This window comes from Cricetulus griseus, chromosome 7 (genome assembly GCF_003668045.3).
Source record: "Cricetulus griseus strain 17A/GY chromosome 7, alternate assembly CriGri-PICRH-1.0, whole genome shotgun sequence".
In the NCBI taxonomy this organism is placed as follows: Eukaryota; Metazoa; Chordata; class Mammalia; order Rodentia; family Cricetidae; genus Cricetulus; species Cricetulus griseus.
Genome location: NC_048600.1, coordinates 19,883,037 through 19,898,384, shown reverse-complemented (window position 1 = coordinate 19,898,384; position 15,348 = coordinate 19,883,037). Strand labels below are relative to the sequence as shown.

Here is a 15,348-nt window from a genome sequence, read left to right as displayed (position 1 = left end):
TGGTGAAATAATTCAAAGTTTTGAACATGGTTGTGATCCAGGAATTTTTTACACAATAATGTATAAGAAATCCATACCTGCACAGGGATCCATTGGCTGAGTTGCAGCATGACAGAAAACAAGGAACATCTCAAATAACCTAGGTCCTCCACTGCAACTGATGATATCCCTTCACTGGTGGCTTCCCAGCCTCTCTTCAGGGACTCTGACACTGCCACATATGACCAACATCTTCCCATGATGCATTCAACCCCAGGGTTTCTGCAGCATCTAAGGCTGTACCTTCACCAGTGGCCCTCTCCTGGCCTCTCTTCAGGGAGACATTGATCCTTCCACACAGTGCCAGGCCTCAGCTGCTCTCTATGACCTCCTTCATGCCTTCAACACCAGTACCACCTGGGAGACTCCTACACGTTATTTGCCAGGCTTTGCTGGCAGGTTCACGTGTAGCCTTGTTCCCTCCCAGTGGACCACAGCTTCTGTGTGCTGACCCTGAGGAAATACTTCCCAGAAGACTTCACCCCAGTGGTGCTGGGCTCTTATTAATCACAGCTGATTCTTCAGCTCCACTTGGACAAAGCAAAGGTTTCACTTCAGTGGCTTTGGTCTGTTGTTAGCCACAGCTGATTCTTCAGCTGCAGTGGTTCATAACCACAGAGTCTTCATTCAAGTGTGTCATGCAAACAGCCCTGATAGTGTCTTTAAGGGACTCTCAACTGCCCTCTGAAACTTCTCAAGTCACGCCTCTATTTTCTGCATTTCTTTCAATGAAGTTAACTTCCACCCTCCCCCCCCCAGAACACCCATTATACCCTGAGTACCCTGTGGCTTTTCAAGCCCAAAGTTCCAAACACTTCCTTAAGTCCTCCCCCAAACAACACAGGTTTGTCACACTAATACCCTTCTTGGTACCAATTTCTGTCCTAATTTGTTTCTCAACTGCTATGAGAACCACCAAGGCCAAAAACAAGCTGGAGAGGAAAGAGTTTATTTTAGCTTCCAGGTTATAGCCCATCATCAAGGGAAGCCAGGGCAGGAACTTTGAAGCAGGAACTGAAGCAGTAACAATGGAGGGATGCTGGCTTGCTTCTAGGCTTAGATTCAGCTACCTTTCCTATACCACCCAGGAACACCTGCCCAGGGATGGTATCACCCACCTGGCCTGGGCCCACCCGCAATGACTAACAATCAAGAAAATGCCCCACAGAGCTGCCATTGAGTCAATATGATAACAGCAATTCCTCGATTGCAGGGGACTCTTCCCAGGGCTGTCAAATTAACACCCAGGATTAACCATCACCGTATATTTGTTTTCACTTTAAAATTTTAATTTATTTTCTCTCTAATTATTGTATGAGGGAGGAATATGAATGTGAGTGAAGGTGCCCACAGAAGCCACAGGCATTGAACCCCGTGGAGCTGGAGTTATAAGCATTTGTGAGCTGTACAGTGAGGCTGCAGGGGGTCAAACTCAGTCCTCTGTGACAATGTATTCTTAACCAGTGAGCCATCTCTCCAGCTTATAAGATTTTATTATTGCAGTTGTTTATCTTGTTTGTGTGGGGGGCAGGTTGGTTGCACTGCAATGTGCCCCAGTGTGTGCATGGAGGTCAGAGGGTAACTTATGGAAGTTGGCTCTCCCTTTCCACTACGTGGATCCTAGGAATGGAACTCAGCATCAGGCTTGATGGCAAACACCTTTACCCACTGAGCCATCTCTCTGGCCCAAGGTTTCACTTTGATGGTTTGAAGAATGGGTTGGTAGATGCATGTGATAAATCAAGTATAGGAAAATGTTGATTGTAAAAACTTAAGTGGTGGGTAATTGGGTATTCACTATGAAATGCAATTTCTCTGTGTTTAGAAATGCTCAAATTGAATTACAGGGAGAGAGGATGCTGGAGAAATGCAGCACGACAATGCCTCTCCCGGCCTTTCAGTCCCAGCTGTTACAGTTAAATACAAGGCTACAATAATTAAAATTAAAATTAGCCTTTTCTACAGGTAAGAACTTGCCTGACTCCCTGGCTAGCCACCCAACCACTGCCTCATACCTTTCCCATATGAAAGCCTGTCACTGTCCCAGCCACCACACCGAAGAGTCCCCATGAATGCTATTGTCAAAGACAGGCAAAGCTGAGCTCCCTCGGTCGAGCCTCAAGGACAAGCCACTTTCTGTAATAGCCATCGAAGTCACAGAGTGCTTATGGCCCCCATTTCAGCACCCTTGACCAAGGGATGGTGAAAAGAGTGGCTCTGAGGAAGATTGAACAAATCTTAGGTAACAAATGAGGTGGAATCTTGTCAGGCATTAAGGGACCCATTACATCATTCAAAAGGCAAATGGTGTTATACACTAACTTAAGGCATCAAAAGTGAGTACTCAAGTCGCTGAAGTGCAGGGTTCTAACAAGATATCAAGAAGTAGCTCTCCTGCAGTGACATGGTGGTTTAAAGAAAAAGACATTCTGGTGCTCCGCAGCCCCTGCCACACCCTCCCCGAGGTTTGAATTCGCAGAACTTCTGTCGGAGACAAATTGGACTGAAGACTTGCCAGGATTTCAAGAGTGCAAGCTGCATTCACGAAGAACTAAATCTGCATCTCTAGCGCGTAGGATTATAGCAGGATACCGACACCAGTTCCTGCCCCATCCCTGAAGGTGGAACACCAAATACAGCAGGATCCTCCCTTGGCAGAGTTCACCCTCCCTGCAGTCTTCTCAGAGGCTGGCGAGTTCCTCTTGCGCCTGCGTGCGTGCAAAGCTTGCGCGGTGGGCGGGGAAAACAGCTAAAGTGGGAGGGTCCTGCGTGGACTGGGCTGGTGCACAGCGGTAGTTGGCTCTGGAACCCCTGTGGTCTGAGACTGCTTAAACCACTACCACGGAATCCCGAGGAGAATGCAACTGCCGCTGCTCCTCACACAAGGCACCTGCCAGTATTCGGGTCTGCAGATCTCATTGGTGGGAACCGAACTATTTGTGGCGCCTCTGAGGGCACTATTTTCGGGGCGTGGCTGGGATGACTGGGCATCACTGCTCCAGGCTGAACCGGTCTGGTCTGTGATTTCATAAAGCTATATGTTTTATAGCTTTGTTATATGTTATAGTGCCTTTGGTCTGTGGCCAGGGGCCGGTGTGATGCCACTATGTCTAAAAGAGGAGACCGTGACATCACAACGCCCTAATGCGTTGTGATGAAGGTGGGCCGAGCCTGAATTTGAGACAGGCTGATTGAAGAGGATTTTTAACACCACGTATCTAGCACTCTTGAAACTGAGATGACTCCAAGAATTCCCATACCTTCTGGTTAGTTCTTTCCTCTCCCCTGTGAACAGTGAACCCAGCGTCTAAGAAAAGGGTTTCTAGATTGCTGCAAACTCCAAAATTGTGGAAACTCTAGGGACCTGAACTTCTTCCTCTTGAGGAGTCTTTGAAAGCTGTTCCATCTCCCAGGATGCCTCTAATCTCTTCCTGGTTAGGAATTCTACACTGCACCAAACTGATCACCCAAGGCCTGGTAATTCCACTACTTCCTACACAACACCTGCAAGTTGACCAGTTCTCAGAAGGCCAAGTAGGCCCTAGGGTCGGGGAGAGGGACTTGAAGAGCTTACTTTGGTGGGGAGCAGAGCCAAGAGAAGAGAGGAAATTTTCTAGGAGTGCAGGGGAAGAGTTGAAGCAGGCAAAAAAAATCTACCCCTTGCCTGTCCCCACTCCCCCTCCCCCTCTCCCGTGTGTGCCTTATATAAAAGGGACACCGGGTACTAGAGGAGAAACTGAGTTACAGCGCTCCAGAATTGCGGCCTGTTGCGTGATCACCTGCAATCGTTGGGGCTGCATAGTATTGTCATGCCTTGGAGCAAATGCTCCCAAAAACTAGGCTCTGCTTTTACACCATGAGAGCAACATGTGGCATCCTCAGTAGTCTGGGTATTTTTGTCTAGACTGGTGCCCCATTCCTTTGCACCATGCTAAAACTTCTGCCCCAGGGAGTTCATTCTTTTGAGGATGCATGTTTGATATTGAAAGCCTCTCAGCCTCTGGACCCAGGGTGGGGCTTGGGATTCACCATGCCAGAAGTGGAATTCGCCAAAAAGGAAAACATCCCAAGCAAACCTTCTGGAACATTCCACAGCATTAATGATGTCCCGGGGGTCTGGCTAACTGCAGAGGTTCTGAGTGTCCCGAAAGGAGTGAGGGGACAGCTGTGGTAGTCAGGCGGGGTGGGGGGTGGACAGAATTCCAGAAAGAATAGAAGATGGTTTTCTTACAGTTTCAGAAAGTGCTCTCTCTCTCTCTCTCTCTCTCTCTCTCTCTCTCTCTCTCTCTCTCTCGTGTGTGTGTGTGTGTGTGTGTGTGTGTGTGTGTGTGTGTGTGTGTGTGTGTGTGTGTGCACTCAATCTAAGCAATATCATCCTCCTCACTGGACCCACATAAAGGAACCCACTGTCACTGCAACTTGTCTTACCATAAACTGTGATGTAGACCATCCTCATGTCCTGACCTGGTTGACCTTGGGTTCCAAGACTTCAAATCAACAGCCCTTCCAGGAACCCAGAGGCCCCAAGACTCTTGGAGAAGGGCTTCATTCGCTTTGGGGCCTTGCTCTTGTACACTCTGGTGGAAGACATTGGGCACTTACCAATCAAAGGGAAATGACCAGTACCCTTTGACCTGGCACACTACTCACTGGTAAGTAGGTCCTAAGACCATTCGAGAAGTTTTTGAGGGAGACACCTTATATGCTGATGAATAACGGATAGGCACTGTGGCAACTTTTCTTATGGTTGTGGAAACACACTTGGAAGTACCCCAATCTTGCGTCGCCCATCCAAGTCTATCCAGCAGGGGGCAGCACAGCCTCCAACTCGGTAGATGGTACTCACCCGGGCAGACCAGGCCGATGCCCTAACTCTAAACTGAATTCCTGGGAGGCAAGGGTCTAGCCTCCGCCGGGCTTGGTAGAGTTCGCAGAAGGGATTGGGGCAAGACTGGCCATGAAAGGCAAAAGCATTTTAACTACTGCAATCCGAACTAGCTTTCTCGGTCCTCAGGACCCTGCTTGAGGCTGGCTGGGATTTGGGTCACTGAGGCAGGGAAGCACAACCCAGTGATCCCCACTACTACATCGTGCCAGGAGTTGAAGCAGAGAAAGCTAAGCTTGGTTTGGGAAAGGCCAAGGGCGCCACCGTCTGCGCGGTCCTGCGGTCTGGGTGCTGGAGCTGGGGGAGCCCAGCCCCGCCCCCAAGCAGGAGAGCCCCGGCGGCCTTATTTCTAATTGTGGGAAAAACTAAACGCCCAAGGGTAGATTCAGTTTGCCGGGCGCAGTGGCGGGGGTGGCGGCGGGGGGGGATGAACTCTCTTTCTAAGCTGGGGACTGGGGGGATCCCATGGCTTCCCCATCATCCCTCACAAGGTTTCCAAATTCCTAGGAATCAAGAATCACCGCGGGTTTGAAACTGAGATTCGGGTTGGGGACTAGCTCCAAAGACGAGAATTGGGGGTAAGGGGTTCCCAAAGGAAACAGAGAAGGATGTCGACTGGGGGGACTTCGGGAAGACTGGTGGTTGCATATTGCAGACGCATGCTGAGGGCCAGGGACAGAGGACAGCATGAATGCCTTTGAGGTCCCCTGAAGGAAGATCTCACCCCAAGACAAAAGACTCGGGCTGGTAGGAAAGATGGGGTGGGCAGTCAGGGGAGAGGGGTACTGTTCCCTGGTGGGACCCGCATGACGCCTGCACGCACGCGGAGAGGCTAGGATTTAGGATTTCTCAAGGCTTAATGCGGGGGGGGGGCTACAGCTTTTTGGATTTGGGGAGTTGGGACACCAGAGCCCTGACACTGAAAAGTAAAGAAATAAGTACAGGGTTCGACCAACACCCCAGAAGCAGTGCTTCCTCCACCATCCCAGCCCTATCACCCGAACAGGACGAGAAGAGAAAACTTGACAGGTGGAAATTGAATAGAGAAATCTGCTCCTCTCTAAATAAAAGAGTTTTCCCCTCGCAGCCCGAGAGGAAGCATCCATTCTGTCATGCCTGTAAAATAACCGTTTATTTAATAGTTAAAAAAAAAAAACTCCAGTGATAAATGTCCGTTACCGATGGTCAGCATAAAGTGCCAGTCGCAATACAACGCCCGGCTCCTGGCCGGTGACTTGCTCGCGCGCAGCGATGGAGCGGGGAGCCGAGGCCCGGGCCCGGCCAACTCCGGCTGTTTCCGCGCCCGGAGCTGGAGGTCAGCGGCGCAGTCTGAGCGCCCGGGAGTTGCGCGGAGCCAGCGGCTCCTGGGACCCGGTGGCAGAAGCAGATACATGGATTACACTTTCTCGCAGGCTCCCCGATGTGGGGATGGGGAAGGGGGAGGGACTGGAAATTGCCAGGGCGCACAAATCTTTTCTTTCCCCTCTCCGCAGTCAAGACTTTACAAGCTTATATGGTCAAAGGGGGAAAAAATAAAGAAAACGTATAAAATAACAATAGAAAAAGTAATACTTCTGGGAGAGGCGCCACTGCGGCTCGGCGGAGTTTTCGTTCTTTTTTTTTTTCTTCTTTTTTTTTTCTTTTTTCTTTCTTTTTTTTCTTTTAATGCAGTTTCCCTTCCGCCACGTGAGTTGAGTTCCGCCTTTTGGCCAAGAGTTTAGCCGCGTCCTGGGGGAGCGGCCCAGGGTGTAGGAGTCATGGCCCCGGGCAAGGCTCTGGAGCGACGCAAGCGCTAAGGACCCAGGGGACAGGGTTGGTGTGGAAGAAAGATCCCGAAAGCCCCTCCCGCTGCCCGCAGAGTCGCCTTCAGCTTGGGTCCCTCTGGAAAAGAAGGCAGCAGCACGTCCCAGGGTCCTGGTGCCCCGCAGGCTCTGTTTATTTAGCATTTGATCTTGGAGGTTTTGAGCTCCTTCACTTGTGAGTGTAGCGTCTTGTGGACAGCAAGAGTCCGGGACTGGCAGAATCCTTTCCCACACTCTTGACACTTGAAAGGCTTCTCTTTGGAGTGAATATATCTAAGAGTAGAGACAGAAAACATAATGCAATGTTGTTTATGTTTGGCTGTCCGAGATCCCCTCCCACCACTGTTAAGGTGTTTGTGGGTACAAAGGAAAAAAGGCAAAGTAGAGATGTTGTGGCCGAAGACTGTTGGTTTAAGAGTGAGGAGATGGAGGGGAGCTTTGGTTCCGTAAACAAATTAGACAAATAGACCACCTGCCTTCCTGCGGGTGATAAGTAGGCACCTCCTCCTAAAGGCCGAGTCAATACTGGAGGGCAATCAACAGACCTGGGGTCAGACAGTTTCTAGATCTGCACTGCCGGAGAAGTAGACACTAGCCCAGGAGATTCTTGAAAACTAGACAAGCGTAAAACTAAAACGTCCTTGCTTCCTATTTCAAGTGCTCCTTTCCAAACCTCTCCGTCATTGCAGGAACTCCTATTGGACAGTTTCCGAGGACTGAGAAAGAGGGCAAGGAGACCCAACCTTGTGAAGTTCTGATCTTAGAGCCTAATCATTACCGTATTTCTTTCACCCACTTTCTAAAACTTATCCTGGAGCGGAGGTGGGAGGAGGGGGAGAGGGTGGAAGCTCACTCATGGTTTTAGAGAATTCCCAGAGGTATGGGAATGCTTACAGCCACCAGGAACTCTTAGGAACCTTAAAGGGGTTGGGGCGGGGAAGCATAAGGCCAGAGCAGCCAAAACAGAACCCTCTGGGGCCACCCGCGATGCTATAGTGCCGCACCTGTGATCCCGTAGGTGGTCTTGCCTCCGGAAGGCTTTGTGGCAGATGTCACAGGTGTAAGGCCGCTCATCGGTGTGCGTCCGCTCATGGATGAGTAGGTTATAAGATTTAGTGAAGTGACGGCCACAGAACTTGCAGACGAATTCCTTCTTAGTCTTGGAAGGCAGGCGTCCCCTCGTGGGCTTCTTTTCTGGGGATAGCTTGGTCACATCCAGGAGGGCGCCCAGCCCACCAGCTGGGGAGCCAGGACCCTCCCCTCGACCGAGCTTGGAGGGATCTTCTTGAGTGGCAGCCAAGGCCAGGTTAGCGAAATCAAAGCGCGGCTTGGTCTTAAGCGCGGCACCGCTGCCTCCGGTGGTGATCTCTGGCTTAGGGTGTATGACATGAGGAAACCAGGGAAAGGCAGGCAACTGGAAGCGAGCGTCCATCAGGCTGGACACCGCACCTGGCACTTTAGAAAAAGAGGAACGTGGCAAGTGCATGGCTGGGTAGCCCAGCGTCCATTGGTGCAGATGCACAGCATGCAGAGCACTGAAACCATACAGGTTGGGCAGGTGGTCGGAGGGGACGGTAGGCAGGCCATTCACTGCCTGAAGGAACGAGTAATTGGTGAGCTGAAGGGATGGGTGGATGGGCACCGGTGCTGGCAAGGTTTTGCTGCCCATTTCTGTAGCTGGTAGTTGCAATGATTTCGATTATTGATCTGCAAAGACAGGAAGAAGGGTAGGGAGAAAGCCAAAGAGATGTTCAGACTGGTCACCTTCCTCCGGAATTCCAGTCCAATTATACCCTCTCCTTCCCTTAGGGCAGACAGGAGGTGGGAATCAAAGGCCCCACCCATGAACCCACGGTCTCAAAACAGAACATAAGATATAGGAGGGATGTCTGGCCAGGATCCTCAATGATGGACAAACTTCCTCCAAATGTGGCAGAGACACATGTTGTCGACAGAGCCATCAGTGGGAAACTAAGTCCTTAAACACAGACACAACCAACTTAAAATAAACGTCTGCTGTCAACTGTGAAGGATGCAAACATAGGAACACAGGCATGGCATGCAGACACTGACATCCACATCCAGGCAAACCTGGGGCCACACAGAATTACATGGTCCTGCAACAATGACAGACTCTTGGGAAGCACACTTACACACTCAAATTCACATGTCCTGAAGCAGAATCAACAAGAAGGTTGGGAGACAAAGGGGGGCAGCCAGTGCTTTTGTGGGACAACCCTGTACAAAATGCAGGAGCCTTCCAACTTGCATACCATCCACGTCCTGCGTGTTAAGGTTTTGGGGTTCAGCTCAAACAATCATGCCATTATCTTTAAAACTCTCGTTTGGACCTAAATTTGCTGTGTACCTTACAACTGGTGAACCCTGTGGACTCAGTCAGCTGGTTTCAGACTGACTCCCCAACCTTTGGTGGTGACCCCCATTTTATGAAAGGTACTGGCATCCCTGTCCAGTTCATTTGTTCTGTCAAGTCATTGTAATTCCTTATGAGGGAGCTCATGTGCCCTCCCCCAGGGGAGCTGGTTTTCTCTGGATGTTCAGGCTTCCTATGTATTATAAGAACCTTGGGCAAGGGCAGTGTGCGTGGGTAGGAGCACTAATGCCAGGCCTACATTTGCTATGCTCTGTTTACTCTCTGAATGCAAGATCAAGGGTCCCGAATAAGGTTGGTGCCATACTGAAGTGACCAGGAGCTCCAGAGCTGGTATCTTTTGACTACATTGGTGGAGTTCCTCAGTGTGCATGGGAAAATGGGGATGGAAGGGGTGCTCTGCAAAAATGTCTTTCATATCTGGCCCCTCCAGATATTTCTAATTTGGGTCTATATAGTCAACAAGGGGTGGGGGTGAGTAGGAAAGCCAAAAATACTAGGAACCCTTGGGAAGCCTCTGAGCTTGGGGTTCAATGGCAGTACAGTCATTGTCAGAGCAAGGTATCCGTAAATTCCTTTTTCTCCCCCAGTGTCAGTCTCTGCCTACTGATTTCTTCCTGGACTCCGTGCCTCTCTTTCTCTTTCTCCTATCTCTCCTCTATCTCTGGGGTGTATCCGATACATTTTGCATTTTGGCCAGCTAAGACTGGCCCCTGCAGGTCTAAACACCTTTAACCGGGAAAGCAAGGCAGAGAGATTGGAGTTGATTTTCTTCCTCCACCTGGGGCTCTAAAAATGCTTGGCCGATCCAGAGATGCTCAGAACCTTTTCATTGGGTGGGGGGGGTGGGGGGCACTGGAGCACACTTTACCCAGGACACCTTAACAGCTAACAGGAAGGTGACTGTTGGTACAGCTAGATCCAAAGAAAGACATATTGGTAGGGATGATGCTTGCCCCAAACACGAGAGCAGGCTGGATGAAATTTGTCTGCAATTAATTTGGCCTCCCAGATAAGAAAACCACACATCTGCTGTCATCCAGCCTGGTTAGTTAGCAGGATAGTTTGCACCAGCCTTCTCTACTACCCAACTCACAAAACCTGTGCCAGCCAAAAAAAAAAAGGGCCTTCTGGGAGCTCTGGGACAAGGAGAAAGCAAAGTACCCTTGGACTGAAGAGGAAGCTAGGGACCCTTCAGATTTGGGGGAGGCAGCCACCAACTTCAAAGGTCGGCAGGATTTAGGCTAGCTGAATGCTTTTTGATTTTCGACCCCTTCCAGGGACTGGAAATTAGATCCCTATATTAGGCTCTATTGGAGCCAGCCTGGGTAAAGGGGAGGCCACACTGACTTCTCTCCTGCTAGGCCTACGGAAGTCAAGGAGTGATGGCAGAAGCACTCTGACTTGAAAGGCTAGGGCTGGTAGATCCCATGAACTTTCGCCTGACTTTTCCTTACTTCATCTGAGGAGTCAAAAAAGACTGGAGGGGCCTTGGGATCCTGGAGGGGTGGTACTTGCAGCCAATCTGCCTAATCTTATTTCCTCCAACAAGCCATTTATTTTTCTCAACGGACCAAGCAGTTTACTTTCTGTAGCTTTCTGAGGCTTGGGATTCCAGGGGTCATTACCACGGACTCTTTCCCCGTGGGCGAATTTCGTTCGAAACGTGGCTCTTTATATCAGTACTACAAATGGGCCAAATACAAGGTCTGGTTTCAAGCGATCAGTTAGGAAGAAAACATGGACAGATATGCCTCTCTGGCCTGAAAAGATAAGCAAACACCGGGCCTCTCCAGTTCCAGCGTTCCCTGCCCCCAGCTCCTCCCGGACCCCAACCTGAGCTTTTCATCCCTTAACCCGATTGTGACCACCTAGTCTAAGGCCCAGTATCCACTCTACATGGAGCTCAGGCCTGGAGACATGGAAAGCACTAGTAAGTGTCCTGACTCGCTACAGTGAACTCAATTCGAGCCTCAGAGCAGGGGTCCTTGCTCAGCACAGTCATTCAAGTCCCTCTTGGAGTGGAACGCCAATCCCGCGTCTGCCGCCAGCCCTGTTCAGGGCATTAATGAAGTGTGCAGCCTATTAAAGTGGTTTATTCGGGGCTAATTGAGCGTGAGCGAGTTAACTGTTTGCATTAATGAGGACAGAGTGAACCCCAAGAGCTTGTGCCTGAAGAAGCCCAGCCGCAGCCCCCCCCCCCCGCCCAGTCTTCCTTGACATCGAATCCCCAATTGAATAGTGACAGGCTTTGGGATCCAGGTCCAAAGGACTGACCAGCACTGGATACTTTTGCTGCATTTTTCCAACAAACGAGATAGAAGGAACCCACTTTCGTTCGCCATTCTTCGATACTGGGATGCCCGCTGTGTTCCCAGGAGTCGGCTCCCCAATCTTAATGAAACCGCAATTACTTTCCAGAGAGCCTGGGATAGACCATCTACCAGCCAATTGTCAGTTGTCGGTTGGTTCCCCCATCCCTGTCAGTCAGCCCACTTCTTCCCTGGGAGGCTGTGAAACTAGAATAGATTTACACGTGGTTCTCTTCAAAGAGTCAACTTGCAGGTCCCATCCTGGATGAAATTCATCGAATTATTGCCTAAAAGAAACCCTTGCAGCCAAACTGTATTCCGGAGCCCACCCGGCTTGCGCCCGGGCTGCTGAGAAAGGGCTGAGCGGGAGAATTTTTATTCTTATCAAGGCTGTTGGTGGAAGGTAGGATTCGTTCAGCAAACAACAGCCTCTCTCAAATTCTCTCTCTTTTCGGGTTCCTATCTTTCCCACTTATGCCTGTGTTAGGCGACTACCAAAAGAGCAAAAGAATCTCCACCACCACCACCCCACCCCAGACATCTGCAGCTCCAGCATGGTTCCGCTTCTCCGGTGTTCGGGTCTCCAGTTAGAAAACAAAGTTCGTTTGTGCCCCCAGGATGCTTCCCTACACCAGAGCTGCAGGCCTGAGGACACACAGAAACCCTGCAATAGAGAACATCCCAACCACATAGCCTGAGTGCAAGGCAGGCTTCAGACCGGGAGCAGCCTTGTGGTCCTGGGGGTTGAGGCTTTCCCGTGTGAAGACCAACTCCGCCAAAGACTAACTTGCATTAAAGCTTTAATGCGTTGGGGTAATGCACCTGTCCCGGGTGCTGTAGGTTTGGATTATGACCATCCACACACTCTACCCTGTTTCTCAGGCTAGTCTTAATTAAACGCGCATCCTGCAAAAGTTTGTGGTCTCTCAAGTTGCTCTGGGAGTTTCTAAAGGGAGCCCACAGACTGCCTTACAAAATCTGTGGGCACCTTACCGAATTTGGCCTAGCCAAGCACGGTGGGTTTCAAAGGTCCGGACCCCTCCTTCCCCACCTTTCCACCGAGGTCAGAGGCCAACAAGGACACAGAGTCAGAAGTTCTTGAAGGAGCATCCCCATCAACCCTATTCTGCAACTGCTCTCACTTTCACAAAGATCCTGCTGCCTTCCATTGGCAAGAACTTCCTTTGGGGACCCTGAAAAGAGGAGGCACCAGCTACAACAAGGAACCAGGAGTCTTGTCCGCCTTCGCCTCACTGAGTCCAGGCGCCCCGGGGCTGCAGTTACCTTGTTCCTCCGCGGTCCCGGTCTCTGAGGCTCGCTGCGCTGGACTCGAGGAACCAGAGACACTGGAGCCTCCTGGCACCCCTGGCAAGCTGGAGTCCTGTTGCGCCTGTAGCCGCAGGGACTCCAAGCGCCCAAGAGGCGGGAGCGCTCCGCAGTCCCGGAGTCCTGCCTGCCAGGGTCTGGTGAGCTCCGCTCCTGGCTCCCTTTCTGAGTCTGAACCCGAGCCGGTGAGAACTTGCTGGGGAGAGGCCGAGCTACGTCTCACTCATCCCTTAGCACCGAGCCGCCTACTTATTTTAATCCACCACCCCCTACCCCCCCTTGCATCGCGATTCCTCCCCTCCCTTCCCTCCCCTGCCCCCCAACTCTGCCTGCGCCTGCGCACTGAGAAACAAAGTTCTGCTGACCCGGGCAGCCGACTTTGGCAGCTGTGCTAGCTTGGCCTCTGCTTCTCCCGACCGGTGTCCACTCCCCGACAGTCCCACTCGACACTTTCTGTATTTTGTTTTCAAGACACACAAGGGCAGGCAGTAGAGGAAACAGCTCCTACCGGACAAGAGAGGGCTAGAACCGAGCATTTCGGAGTTCTGCTGCGGTGCTTTGGGATTGAGTTTGTGCCTGTGAAAGCCAGGAGGAGCCCGGTGTGTCCCGACACCAGCACCTTAGGCATGCACGCAGTTTGTAGCTTGGCAAAGTCGCTGCTCTTCTGAGAAACTCCTCCCAAAGGCGACAGACCCCTGGCATGGAGCAGCGCTCTGACACCAAAAAGTGCTTGGGACCTGGGCGGTGACTCTGGCAGAGCTAGCTAGTTCCTGGTGCGGAAGGGCAGAGATTACTGACTGCAGTGAGCCATAACATCCGAGTGCCTATGGCTGACCACAGACCCTGGGATGTGGAGTTCCTCAGAAACAGCCGTGGCAGAGCATATGGGGAGGAGTGGAGCTAGTTCCCCAGAACTCAGAACTCAGATTCCACGCTTAAGCTCCAGTCACTAACTCGTCTTACGGTGGGTGGGAGGGTGTTCAGAGAGCACAGGAGGCACTGGGACCTCTGCAACTGGGAGCTGGTTTGGATTGAGTTTGTAGAGGGAATCATGAGGCTCTGGTCTAGAGCAACTAACTACATCCTCCCTGTCTGTGTCTTAAGTACCCTCCAGTACTGTCTTAACTATCGATCCCTAGGGCTGACCTACCGCTGACCCCAGCCAACCCCCATCCCTCCCTACCACCTCCTGGAATGCCTGACCTAGCTTCTTCAGGGGACTACCTGAGGATTTCTTACTGACTTCCTGACTTTGCCCCAGAGATAGGACTTCGGAGTCTCTCCCTCCCTCCCCCCTCTCCCCCCTCTCCCCTCCTCTCCCCTCTCTCTCTCTCTCACACACACACACACACACACACACACACACACACACACACACACACACACGACCTCCTGGGGACCAGATGCCTCTCCTACACATTGATACAGTCCTTTTGGAAGAGTGTCCCACTCTCCAGTTTTAGCGTGCAAAGCTGATCTGTGAGATTTTCTTGAGGTAGCAGTAGCAGGCATTTGATTTCTAACCTAGGGCATAGTCAGGGTGGATGACCCACACTCCTTTCCCATCCTTACCTACCCCACTAATGTAATTGAAACTGACTTGGTGTTTGCAAGCCTTTATAAAAGAACCTGCCTGGCAGTCTCTGGCTAAGTTTGGCTAGAGTAAGGAAGAGCAAGAGAGGTGGAGCTATACTCTTCACTCAAAAGCTTCACCCACAGCATCCCACGGGTTGGTGTCCAAGTTAGAGACCCACATCCATGTGCCTATGTGCCTAGAAGCTTAGCAACTGTGAGTACTGACAAAATCTTGACCACAGTGCTGCTCTTGAGCAGAAGGGAGTTGAGATCACTCCCTTCCAAGAGCTGGGGACAAGATAGAAACAACATCCAGTCAGGCATTCCCTTCCCCAGCTTCACAGACTTCCTACCACTTTGGCTTAAAACATTTCTGGGTACCAGTCTCAGGAAAGCTTGGAGAACTTCCATACTAAAGGTATAGTCTCCAAATTGACTGGTATACATTTAAGAAGAGCAACTCAACATCAAAACTAAAGACCCTCCTGGGGCTTGTACATCCCATCTCCAGCTGAGGATTCCTCACAACTCAGTTCTTACTGACTTCCTGGGGCAGGGTGGTGGTGGGGGGTTCTTGGTCAATGCCTTAGGAATTCCAGACACCTCCAGATAGTAAGATCCCTAAAAGAGCCCTGCCACCTCCACCACTGGGAGTGGGAGGAGAGTGAGGGGATGTGATGGGGATGGGGGTCAAGAACTTTGTACATTGGTGAGGCAGTGCTCTGATTCTAAGGCAAAGATTGTGCAAGTGGGTTGTTTTAGATGCTGCTTTACTGAGTTATCTAAAAAAACTGATCTAGCCTCCAATGGAGAGGACTCAGATAAGGGTGGGGAAGCAAGGTTGGGACCTCGGGCTTTGGCTTTCAGATCTTTTTAGGGAGCTAGTTAACAATGCAGGACAGGACTCTACAGGACTTCCATACTAAAGGTATAGTCTCCAAATTGACTGGTATACATTTAAGAAGAGCTGAGATCACTTCAATGGGCTTTATAGATCCCCCGACTCCTAAGTGACTG

General features: G+C 50.9%; 1 protein-coding gene across 1 annotated transcript; it reads right to left on the bottom strand.

Annotated features, from left to right (window-relative positions):
* Positions 1-6,746: 6,746 nt before the first annotated feature.
* On the bottom strand, positions 6,747-8,425 carry Osr1 (odd-skipped related transcription factor 1). The gene is made up of 2 exons (XM_035448260.1): positions 7,731-8,425; positions 6,747-6,999 (listed from the first exon to the last, which is right to left on the bottom strand). Exons 1-2 carry the CDS (start codon positions 8,393-8,395, stop codon positions 6,864-6,866), a joined length of 801 nt encoding a protein of 266 aa, XP_035304151.1. The 5' UTR covers positions 8,396-8,425; the 3' UTR covers positions 6,747-6,863.
* Positions 8,426-15,348: the final 6,923 nt, after the last annotated feature.

What these genes read in the sequence shown, in the direction of transcription:
- Osr1 (XM_035448260.1), bottom strand. Translation starts at nt 8,395, where the DNA reads ATGGGCAGCAAAACCTTGCCAGCACCGGTGCCCATCCACCCATCCCTT. An exon ending in GACCACCTACGGGATCACAG is followed by an intron (nt 7,000 to 7,730) that starts GTGCGGCACTAT and finishes CTCTACTCTTAG; the next exon opens with ATATATTCACTCCAAAGAGA.